Consider the following 12,146-nt stretch of genomic DNA (forward strand, 5'->3'; position numbering starts at 1 on the left):
CATATCATATCAGAAACATTTATATTAGGTGGGTTAACGGTTCAGAAGCAGTTGGCAACGTGAATGTAAAATTGAGTTCTCTTCTCAGGGATGATGGCTCCTCTTCCTCAGCCTCGGCACTCAAGCGCCTGGAACGGAGTCAGTGGACGGATAAGATGGATTTGCGGTTTGGTTTTGAGAGGCTGAAGGAGCCTGGTGAGAAGACAGGCTGGCTCATCAATATGCATCCGGTAAGCTCTTGTGCATTTCTTCAGCAAAGCAGCTGCGCCTGTTTAATTCCATATGTCCTTACGGTTTGCTAGTGCTTGTCTGAAGAGCAGGCAACCTGTTGTCTAGGTGACCCAGGTGCAAGAAATGATTGTAACTCCTCTTTAACATAATTAAGAGCTGCACAGAGACCACCGTGGGAAGACTGGAGTGAGGGGTGTCCTTGTGAGCTATCAAAGTAAAGCAGTCGAGGATTATGAAGGAGAACTTGAGAGAAGTCTCTGAAGGCGGTAATATTATAGCTCTGGTGAATGAAGCTAGTGGCATTTATGCAGGAGTGTAGTAGCAATCTATTTTTGAGGATTTTGTTTGGAATTTTTAAAGCTATTACTTATTTTCACTTTATTTGAAAGAGAGACAAAAAGAACCATCCATTGGTTCACTCCTCCAGTTGCCTACAACATCTGGGCCTATGCCAGACCAAAGCTAGGAGCCAGGAACTCAATCTGGATCTCCCATGTGGGTGACAGGGACCCAAGTACTTGAGCCATCACTTGCTGCCTCCAAGGTGTATCAGCAGGGAGCTGGATCAGAAGCAGAGCCAGGTCTAAGCATTTCACTATGGAATGTGGGCATGCCAAGTGGTGTCTCAAGCATTGCACCAAACGCTCAAGCTAGATTTTGTTTTCAAAGTGCTCAGCTTTCCAAAGAGTGGGAGGAAGGGGCTGGGGGCTCTCACACTGTGTAGAGGATAATCTTCTGCCTGTTTTGCTGATTCTCTTGTAGACTGAGATTTTAGATGAAGATAAACGCTTGGTCAGTGCAGTGGATTACTACTTTATCCAAGACGACGGGAGCAGATTTAAGGTAAGCCACTGAACCCAAGAAGCTAAGACCAACGTGGGATGAGTTCTCTGGGTCTAAGATGACAGATGCTCATTTAATTCTGCCACTGTCAGAAAAGGAGTGGAGGCTTCTAGCACACATCGGCCTATGGCCTGTCAGGAAAATCAGTCTTCATTGAAGATGTCCTGTGAGAAGTTAGCTCAGGAAATCTCTGAGAGGCAAGCAGTATAGTGTCTCTTAGATTCTTGCTGCTGAGATATGTGCAGATCCCAGTTTCCTAGTGTGCCATCTCACGGATTGGAACAGCACTGTCTTCGCTCTTCTCTCAGTTTTTTCTTTCTCATCACCTGGTTGGGTTGGTGTCTTGCAGGTGGCCTTGCCCTATAAACCTTACTTCTACATTGCAACCAGAAAGGTGAGTGTTTCATTGAACCAGGTCAGATGATCTGTGCTTCCTTTTGTGGTAGATGTTGGAACTTGGGAATAGACAAGGAAGGAAATTGATCTTACTCATGGAAATTCTTTTCATTCTGATCCTGATTCAGGGTTGTGAGCGAGAAGTTTCTTCCTTTCTCTCCAAGAAGTTTCAGGGTAAAATTGCAAAAGTAGAGACTGTTCCTAAAGAGGATCTGGATTTGGTGAGTATCACCCAGATTTACTGTGGGTAAACAAGGCCGGTATCCACATGTGCGTGGCAGGTGAGATTAGGAGAGAAATAAAGTCAGCTGGATGGTGAAGCAGGGTGGTGACAGGGTATGGTGACTGTTCATAAAGTCCTCTTCAAAGAACTCTGGTGGCATAAGTTGGTGCCTCACGTAGAGCTGTACAATGTGTTTTGGAGTCAGCAACTCTTTGACCTGTGTGCTTATCTGTGAGTCTTTATTCCCTTGTTTCTCTTACCAGTAGTCTTGTTTCTCTTGAACTCATGAGTGTGATCTCTTTACTTTATAGCCAAATCACTTAGTGGGTTTGAAGCGAAATTACATCAAGCTCTCCTTCCACACTGTCGAAGATCTCGTCAGAGTGAGGAAGGAGGTTTCCCCCGCTGTGAGGAAGAACCGGGAGCAGGACCACGCAAGCAATACGTACACAGCCATGCTTTCCAGGTAAGCTGCTCCTATGAGCAAAGAGCAGCTGGTCCAGAGTGGCCAGACGGATGCTCAGTGGGAAGCTTAACAATAAAGTGACTTTTTTTTAAAGATTTATTTATTTATTTGAAAGTCAGAGTTATACAGAGAGAGAAGGAGAGGCAGAGAGAGAGGTCTTCCATCCGCTGGTTCACTCCCCAATTGGCTGCAACAGCCAGAGCTGCACTGATCCGGAGCCAGGAGCCTCTTCTGGATCTCCCACACGGGTGCAGGGGCCCAAGGACTTGGGCCATCTTCTACTGCTTTCCCAGGCCACAGCAGAGAGCTGGATTGGAAGTGGAACAGCCAGGACTTGAACTGGCACCCATATGGGATGCCAGCACTGCAGGCGGAGGCTTTACCCAGTGTGCCACAGCACCGGCCCCAACAATCAAGTGGCTTTAACAATGGACTCTGTTGCATGTGCACTTTTGAGAAAATAGGTGGCTTTTTCTTTTTTTCTGTTTAAAAGAGTTACAGAGGAAAGAAAGAGGGCTGTCTTCAGTCTACTGGTTTACTGCTCAAGTGGCCACAATGGCTTGGGGCTGTCCAGGCTGAAAGCCAGGAGCTCAGTACCCCATCCGGGTCTCTCTCAGATGTGTGGCAGGGCCCATGCACTTGGGCCATCTTCTGCTTCTTTCCCAGGCGCATTAGCAGGAAGCTGAAAATTGGAGCTGGCACCTGTGGGATATTGGCATCAGAGGGGGGTGGCCTAACCCTCAATGTCATAATGCTAGCCTCAAGGTGGAAATTTTTATAGATTGTATTATATAAGCAGTGGCATCCCATGTGGGTGCCGATTTGTGTCCTGGCTGCTCCATTTCTGATCCAGCTCCCTGCTGATGTCCTGGGAAAAGCAGTAGAAGATAGCCCAAATGTTTGGACCCCTGCCACCCATGTGGGAGACCCAGAAGTTCTTGGCTCCTGGCTTCAGCCTGGCCCACCCCTGGCTGTTGTGGCTGCCTGGAAAGTGAACCAGCGGATGGAAGATCTCCATCTCTCCTTGTCTGTAATTTTTTCCTGTAAATAAATAAATCTTTACAAAAGGTAATAGACAAACTGTGGCTTCCCAGATTGTATTTTATATGTTAGCCCTCCTTTTATTACAAAGAGGTTGGGTTTACAATAAAGAGATTTGAAAGAAGGAATGATCCAACCCTCATTCCACTGCTTAACACAGTTATCTACAAATTCGTTAAATCTGAGATTTCCAGAGAACTTTGGCTATTGTACAGAAAAATTTAGTGTAAACACCAAATACCATTAATCAAGTGTTTAAGCGTCATTGATAAATATAAGAGATTAAGAAGAGAAAACTGAATAATTGCTTGGGTGGCTTCAGAAGAACTCTGAATGTATCTCTGATAATAGAAGACACTGAGTGTGGGAGCCTGAACGTTCCAGTAGTCCTTCCTCCACCCTCCCTCCCCACTGATGCTACTTCTCAGAATATTGTAAGTAGGAGGCTGGCGCTGCGCAGTGGGTTAAGCTGCCAGCTGCAGTGCCAACACCCATATGAGCTCCAGTTTGAGTCCCAGCTGCTCTACTTCCAATCCAGTTCCCTAATGTGCTTGAGAAAGCAGCAAAAGATGGCCCCGATACTCGGGTCCCTTCCACAGATGTGAAAGACCTGGATGTTGCAGCCATCTGGGGAATGAACCAGCAGATGGATTCTAACTCTGCCTTTCACATATATAAATAAATTCTGTATTTTTAAAATTTTTGGAAGAGATTGTTTTAATTTATTTGAGAGTTACAGAGAGAGAACGAGAGAGAGAGGGGTCTCCCATAGTTGGCTAACTCTCCAAATGGCCACAACAGCCGGGGCTGGGCCACACCAGAACCAGGAGCTTCATCGAGGTCTCCCACACGGGTGCAGACCCAAGGACTTGAGCCATCCTCTGCTGCTGCACCAAGCATATTAGCAGGGAGCTGGGTAGGAGGTGGAGCAGCCGGGACTCGAACCATTTCCCATATGGGATGCTGGCATCACACATGGCAGCTTAACCCACTGGGCCACAACACCAGCCCCGATAAATAAAATCTTTAAAAAAAAATACTGTAAGTATGATCAGAAACTGAGTCCCCAGGGGCCTCAGCAATCTGTAAAGCTCATTGTCTACCTTTTTTACCACCTTAATAATCCATTTAATACTTTAGCTTAATGGGCTGATAGTAGAGTGAATAGTGACAGGTTTACTCCTTGGATATAAGAAAAACCAATACAGAGATAGTTAATGGGGGCCGGCACTGTGGCGCAGTGGGTTAAAGCCCTAGCCTGAAGTGCTGGCATCCCATATGAGCGCTGGTTTTAGTCATGGCTGCTCCTCTTCTGATCCAGCTCTCTGCTATGGCCTGGGGGAAAGCAGTAGAAGATGACCCAAGTCCTTGGGCCCCTGCACCCGTGTGGGAGACCAGAGAAGCTCCTGGCTTCGGATCGGCACAGCTCTGGCTGTTGTGGCAATCTGGAGAGTGAACCAGCAGATGGAAGACCTCTCTTTCTGTCCCTCTCTCTCTAACTCTGTCTTTCAAATAAATAAATCTTTAAAAAAAATTTTTAAAAAGAGATAGTTAATGTTTATGTCATGTCACTGTATGCTGACATGAGAACCATTCTTGTGGCTGTTAACCTCACCTTGTCCTCCCTGCACATCCTACAGGGATCCTATAGGGAGGGCCTGTTAATCATCTTCCTTGCTTTTGTGATCATGATGTGAGCTGTGAAAGGGTGAGCTACATCTTTGGACATGGCAGAGACCCCTGCGTGGGCTGTATAAAGCTGGGGTCTGCTCTCTTCAGCCCTACATGGCCAAGGCTCCTGAACAGGGCCAGTGCTGCAGTGTAGCGGGTTAAGCCACCTGCAATGCTGGCATCCCATATGGGTACAGGTTCAATTCCAGCTGTTCCACTTCTGTTTAGCTCTTTGCTAATGCATGTGGAAAAGCAATGGAAGATGGCCCAAGTGCTTGGACCCTGCCATCCATATGGGAGACCTGGATGAAGCTCCTGGCTTCAGTCTGGCCCAGCACTGGGTGTTGCAGCCATTTGGATAGTGAATTAGCAGATGGAAGATCTGTCTCTCTTTCTCTCACTCTCATTCTCACTCTGTAACTGCCTTTCAAATAAAATACTCCTTAAAAAAATTAAAAGCTGAGTAACAGTGGACCGTGGTGCGTGCAGGCTGTACTGGGCACTCTCCTGGCTGGCAGTATTGAGTATAACTTAGGTTCTATAAAGTGTGCCCATTTTGAGTGTGCACCGGGTTTCCTCATGTCTGCGACCTGTTGCGCAAGCAGGATGATAATTTAATGTCCTAACCACCGCTGTTTGTGTTTACTCAGTGTGGACTCTGGTCCTCTCGAGTCTTAACAAAACAGTTGAGTTAGCTGCTCTGTTTCCTAGTGTGTTGCAAGGGGGTGGTGTGATTACTGATGAGGAGGAAACCTCTAAGAAGATAGCCAACCAGTTGGACAACATAGTGGACATGCGGGAGTACGACGTCCCCTACCACATCCGCCTCTCTATTGACCTCAAAATCCACGTGGTGAGTTGTCAGGGAGCAGGCTGCTGCCACGTGAATGCCATAGTGATACCTATGATAAGTCCACAAAGAATCCCTGGATGTGGAATTCTGACCTACTACATGTTCTGCAGGCCCATTGGTACAATGTCAGATACCGAGGAAACGCTCTGCCAGTGGAAATCACCCGCCGAGATGACCTTGTTGAACGACCTGTAAGTGCTGCTCACGTTGCCTCCATCTTAAAATTTCTCCTTGTTTTCTGGAGAGATCAGATCAACGCTGAGAAGTAAATCTAATTCAGAGGTCTGTTTGCCTCTTTTTTTCAACCTAAATGGTTTGTTAGGTATGAATTTTACAAACATTACTTGAGTTAGCGGTAATGGTACAGCTGGAGGGTATTGCGCCATCTCCAGGCTGTGTGGCAAAAACCACCAAAAGGGTGGTAGCACTTGTGGCCCTTTCTAAGGCCAACCATGCATTTCCCTGACTTGGAATGGGCATCAGGATTTCTTCTGATGGCTTTATGGAATGGATCAATGAGAATAACCTCAAAGAATTTGTACATGGAATCTTCACCAACCCAGCAAGAATTCAGGACTCCCAGAGCTCCACAATCGCACCCAGCTTGTTCCTCCGCAGCAGACTGAAGGCTTTGTGCAAACGTTAGCTGATTAACTCCCTGACAGTCAGGCTTGCCATGGGTTGCACCCTTTGGAACGGGGTGCTTGTGTCCACTGCAGCACATACAAATCCCGTAGGTGGCGTAACCTTGTGTGGCCTTGTAGCTCAGCCTGCGTGTCTTGTCGGGCCGGGTGGGGCGGCAGAGAGCTGGTGGTGCTTGAAGCAGTGGACCCTCAGGAGGATGCGCGTCGTATCCAACTGCTTCTTTCTCCATAGCTCCTGGATGTGCTGTTCGCACTCATCCTGGCTCACCTGATGGATGCCAGAAGACAGAAAGGCTTCTTTTTCCTCAGATACTTTCTGGAAAAATTATGGAGTTGGAATTATTTTTGTCAGTTTCTGACCTGAGAGTGTAATTTCCCTTTGCACCTGTGCTTTCCCTGTAACATCAATATTTGAGCTCGGCTGGATTTGAGAGTTGAGGGAAAGCTTTGACTTCTAATTAGGTAGTTGCTAGTGAAGTGACTTGCTGAAAAATAGATTTATAATGCAAAAGCCTCGATTCAAGTGTGGTTTCATGATCTTGGGAAAGTCTTTGTATTGTTTTCTCATTTCCAAAGTGAGGATATCTGCTTTATACCAGTTACCCGTAGAGTTATCCTGATGGTTAAAATGAGGTAATGGGTTTTAAAGAGCTCTGGACTAAGGTGTTTTGTAATTCAGGCCTAGCCTATAGGGAACTGTTCTAGCCATTGTCTCTTATGGATTGATTTTTTTTTTTTTATTTAAAGATGTATTTATTTATTTGAAATAGTTACACAGAGAGAGGAGAGGCAGAGAGAGAGAGAGAGGTCTTTCATCTGATGGTTCACTCCCCAATTGGCCGCAACAGTTGGAGCTGTGCCGATCTGGAGCCAGGAGCTTCTTCTGGGTCTCCCACGTGGGTGCAGGGGCCCAAAGCCTTGGGCCATCTTCTACTGCTTTCCCAGGCCATAGCAGGGAGCTGGATCGGAAGTGGAGCAGCCAGGTCTCAAAGCGGCATCCATATGGGATGCAGGCGCTTCAGGCCAGGGCGTTAACCCGCTGTGCCACAGCGCCGGCCCCAAGGGTTGATGTTTTCATTGCAAGTCAATCCCACGATACCTGTCCTAGCTTTTTCAAATGGAGACATTCAACTCTTGCTTTTGGCAGCTGGAGGTAGAAAAGGCCAGTGGTGTGTGTCCGAACCTTAGCATGACTTGTTACCTGCTTTATGCTGTGTTCTGTCCCTCTAGGACCCTGTGGTTTTGGCGTTTGACATTGAGACAACCAAACTGCCCCTCAAGTTTCCCGATGCTGAGACGGACCAGATTATGATGATTTCTTACATGATTGATGGCCAGGTGTGTTGGGTGGCTCTTGGGAAGTGAGCTTCCTGGGACAAGGACTCTGTCTAGTCCCCAAACTATAATGCTGTCTATCCCATGGTCAGTATTTGTTGGGTCAGGAAGAGTTGGTGGCATCCAGGAAAGTTAACAAGCCAGTTGTGCCCTTTCCTTCCTGATAGAAATCTGACATTCCAAGGTCTCTTCCCAAGACTCCAAGGGGCCTCACGTTGCTGTGAAGTTTTTTGTAGCAAGAGTCTCGGGCAGTTTCTGGGCAGGGGTGTCCTAGCTCTGCTGTCTCTGACTTGTGTCTGTTGATGAACTTCACCAGGGCTACCTCATCACCAACAGGGAAATTGTTTCAGAAGACATTGAAGATTTCGAGTTCACGCCCAAGCAGGAGTATGAAGGGCCCTTTTGTGTCTTCAATGAACCTGATGAGGTAAAGAGACAGTACTTGGGAAACTGTCCCCGTATTTAAGACAGAGTGGGAAGAAAGGACGTGCTCACCCTTTTAAGACCAGCCTTTGAATCCGTCTGCAGCTCAGTGCGCTTCAGAGAGCAATGTGATCCTCTTCGTGGTGGAGAGTGGGACAGCACAGGGCACTAAATGCTGACAGGAGGTTGCTTCTTCTGAATTTTAGGAGAGGAACTGGGGAATGGCATGAAGAAGAGGAAAAACAAACCTCTGACTGCTCTGATTTGTTGGCTTCAGGTTCATCTGATCCAGAGGTGGTTTGAACACGTCCAGGAGACCAAACCCACCATCATGGTCACCTACAATGGAGATTTCTTTGATTGGTGGGTCTCAAGTCTTATTTGTGAGTAACTAAAAAGTGGTGGGCAAGGGATAGGAGGAGCTCTGGTGGTGTCAGTGGGTTTCTTATTGTGATTGAGGAAAGGATTGGTATGGGGGCTTCCTGGGTTTATTCTGGGGTATCCTGGGAGCAGTCTTCCTTGTGTCCAAAAAGGAATGAAAGAATTCAAGACTAACTTGTCCCTGTTGCTTGTCTCTCCTCCTCCATCCCTAGGCCGTTTGTGGAGGCCAGGGCAGCAGTCCATGGCCTGAGCATGTACCAGGAGATCGGTTTCCAGAAGGACAGCCAGGGGGAGTACAAGGCACCCCAGTGCATCCACATGGACTGTCTCAGGTAGATACCCAGGGTGCACCTGGCTGCTGTCATCGTGGTCTCGTGAGTGAGAACTGAAGACTTCCTTCTTGGGCAGGCCAGGGCTCTCGACATGTCTCGAGGGGCAAGGGTGACCTTTGAGGAGCAGCTCTGGGTCACCTGAGAGGGTGGTAGCTACAGTTCTGGCAGGGTGCAGACACGTGCTGTTTAGTTGTCAGCCAATCATTCATTTAGTCAGCAGACACATACTGAACATCAGCCTGTGGGAAGTCGGCAAGCCACACCAGGGCGAAGCAGTCTGATGGACTCGCCAGGCTGATCTCCCAAGACAAGTGGTTTCCAGACAAGCGAGGGCACTGCAGGATGAGGGACAGTGTGTGTCATCTCAGGTGCAGGAGGTCATGGTTTCTGGGGGTGCTCAGGCACCTCTGGTTGGGAGGAAGGATGGATGTGGCAATCTGGAAGGCTGCAGAGGAGGGTGTCGGATTACGTCTGTACCATGATGGGGTGTCATTGGAGCATTGGGAGCCTGACCACAACTCTGGCATTAACAGCACAAGGGTTGGGGTGGGGGGCCAGGAGGCCAGGACTGGGGAATGTTGGTGTGGAGTGGGAGCTGAGGAGGCAGAGATGCTGGTTCTCAGGGCTGGGGTGGTTGTCTGAGGGTTTCGGTGCTGTCAGTAGAGACTGGGGATAGGCCAGAGGACAGGTTGGAGGTGAAAGGTAATTCTGCTGGGATCATGGTGGCCTGGAAGCCCCCACTTGTGTTGAAGGATCCTCAAGACGAGCTTTGGGCATGTGTTCTAGAATTGGAGTCACTAGCATGTGGGTCTTGGTACAAGGCCTGGTAGTCAGTGGACTCTCAAGGTGAGAAGTAGAATGACAGGGTCTGAGGGGCTGCAGGCCGCAGAGATCCACAGGAGAGGGCACAGAGAGGCTGCAGGAGGTGGCCAGTGGGCAGCGAACGTGTCCTTTGTGGGGCTGACCATGAAGGCGGAGAGGTAGGGAGGAGTGGAGATGGGCTCCAAGTGGAGGAAGGCAGGCCTTCTGAAGAAGGGATGATCTTGAGTGTTTCTCTACTAAAAGAAAAGAGAAAAAGCCCAGTGTGGTTTATTTGACAAGGCCTCAGGTTTCCTATGCACCTGTCATTTTGTTTCTATGGAACAAGAGGCCAAGTCCTTTCTTAGGGGGAGGGGAGTGAGTAGAAAGAGGCCCAAAAACAGACACTGACATTTCCTGGTTTTGTTTGTGTGGATGGCTCTGTGAGATCAGCTAGATCCAGATGAGGGTTTTTCTTGAGGGCCTTTGTGTCAGGTCTTTGGGTACTGGTTAGGATCCTCTGTCTGTTTGTGCCAGTTCCCTTGGGTTCTTGGTCCTTCATGTTAAAACCATCTCTGGGGCTGGCGTTGTGGCATAGAGGGTAAAGCTGCCATCATCCCATATGGGCGCCAGTTCGAGTCCCAGATGCTCCACTTCTGATTCCACTCCCTGCTGTGGCCTGGGAAAGCAGTTGAAGATGGCTCAAGTGCTTGGGCCCCTACACTCTCATGCGAGACCCGGAAGAAGCTCCTGGCTCCTGGCTTCAGATCGGCCCTGCTCTGGCCATTGGGGCCATTTGGGGAGTGAACCAGTGGATGGAAGACACACACACACCCCAACCTCTGCCTCTATTTACTTATTCAAATAAATCTTAAAAAAAAGAACCATCTCTGGACTTTGTTCTCATTCTCCTCGCAGGTGGGTGAAGAGGGACAGCTACCTTCCCGTGGGAAGTCATAATCTCAAGGCGGCAGCCAAGGCCAAGCTGGGCTATGACCCTGTGGAGCTGGACCCGGAGGACATGTGCCGAATGGCCACCGAGCAACCCCAGGCATGTGAGCCATGTCCCTACTCTCGTGCAGCTGCGAGGTCACCCAAGTGCTAGACAGTCACCTGGGACAGGGGTGCCAGTCTTCTACCCTTGGCACCCCTCCAGCCCATTGGGGCTGCATCTCCAGGTCACATTTGCTGTCCTGCACCTGCTACCTAGCAGTCAGCCTGCATCCGTGGCAACGCCCTGCCTCCTCTCTGCTTCACTCACTTCCTTGGACTCTGGGGTTGATGGCCCTACTATCTGGCGTTCTTTCCACAGACTCTAGCCACGTATTCCGTGTCGGACGCTGTTGCCACCTACTACCTGTACATGAAGTACGTCCACCCCTTCATATTTGCCCTCTGCACCATTATTCCGATGGAGCCTGATGAGGTTGGTATCCTCCGTGCTGTGCTGTGCTGCTTGTGTCGGTGCCTTGAGCCCCTGCACCCTTCTGAGCAGGCAGGGCAGTTCCAGGAAGGCTGGTGCTGGAGCTGTGTGATGTCCTCCAGGGACCCAGGCTCCCTTGTGAGAAGAACTGAGGGCGGCAGAGCTTACAGTGTTTGTTGTTGGGCTTTTTCTTTCACATGCATTCAGGTTTCGGTGCCTTTCTGGCTCCTGGGCTTTGCCTGCGCCCAGGACTCCGGCTGGGCTCTCGGAGAGGCAGCTGGATTTTGGCTGAAGCCTCGTTGTCTCCTACAGGTGCTGCGGAAGGGCTCTGGCACGCTGTGTGAGGCCTTGTTGATGGTGCAGGCCTTCCACGCCAACATCATCTTCCCCAACAAGCAGGAGCAGGAGTTCAACAAGCTGACAGAGGATGGCCACGTGCTAGACGCCGAGACCTACGTGGGGGGACATGTGGAAGCGCTGGAGTCGGGGGTCTTCCGCAGCGACATCCCCTGCCGGTTTAGGATGGTGTGCCTCCCTCCTGGATCCTCTGGGGTTCTGCCTGTTCCCACTCTGGCTCTGTGGTGGGACCAGAAGCAAGAGGGGCTGAAATAAAGTCCTCCTCCCCTTTCTTTCCTGGGGATCCTCGTACCCAGTGTGGTTTATCTGGCCCAGCCTTCCTTTGGGCTTATCTGGGTCAGGGCTCTGCTTTGGCCACTTCTCTGGCCCACGCTGCTCTGCATGTGAAGCAGGAGGTACAAGATACATTTCGCCATCTGACCCATGTCTCGTTTGTGACAGAATCCTGCTGCCTTTGACTTCCTGCTGCAGCGGGTTGAGAAGACCTTGCACCATGCCATTGAGGAAGAGGAGAAGGTGCCCATGGAGCAAGTCACCAATTTCCAAGAGGTAACCATCAGGAGGCAAGGAGGATGGTCTGCTCGTGCACTGTCCTCACGGACTGCTTCTTCAGTAATGTGCTTACTGTGCAGCCCCATGGTGGTGCTGTGGATGTGGCACAGGTGACAGGCCTCTGGTGCCGCAGCCACTGTGGCTGTGGTGAGTGGTGTGACCTACCTGAGGTGTGTT

General features: G+C 49.5%; 1 protein-coding gene across 1 annotated transcript in view; it reads left to right on the forward strand.

Moving 5' to 3' along the window:
• POLE (DNA polymerase epsilon, catalytic subunit) overlaps nt 1-12,146 on the forward strand; it is a 61,995-nt gene that overhangs the window by 6,359 nt on the left and 43,490 nt on the right. The window contains exons 2-16 of the mRNA XM_062182534.1: nt 89-230; nt 994-1,074; nt 1,424-1,468; nt 1,599-1,691; nt 2,005-2,159; nt 5,583-5,724; nt 5,835-5,915; nt 7,599-7,706; nt 8,020-8,130; nt 8,404-8,489; nt 8,720-8,839; nt 10,556-10,688; nt 10,950-11,063; nt 11,373-11,585; nt 11,859-11,966. Of these exons, the coding sequence (XP_062038518.1) occupies nt 89-230; nt 994-1,074; nt 1,424-1,468; nt 1,599-1,691; nt 2,005-2,159; nt 5,583-5,724; nt 5,835-5,915; nt 7,599-7,706; nt 8,020-8,130; nt 8,404-8,489; nt 8,720-8,839; nt 10,556-10,688; nt 10,950-11,063; nt 11,373-11,585; nt 11,859-11,966 (1,732 nt within the window). The remainder of the gene's footprint in view (nt 1-88; nt 231-993; nt 1,075-1,423; nt 1,469-1,598; nt 1,692-2,004; nt 2,160-5,582; nt 5,725-5,834; nt 5,916-7,598; nt 7,707-8,019; nt 8,131-8,403; nt 8,490-8,719; nt 8,840-10,555; nt 10,689-10,949; nt 11,064-11,372; nt 11,586-11,858; nt 11,967-12,146) is intronic.

The sequence above is a fragment of the Lepus europaeus genome, chromosome 23, assembly GCF_033115175.1.
Source record: "Lepus europaeus isolate LE1 chromosome 23, mLepTim1.pri, whole genome shotgun sequence".
Taxonomy (NCBI): Eukaryota; Metazoa; Chordata; class Mammalia; order Lagomorpha; family Leporidae; genus Lepus; species Lepus europaeus.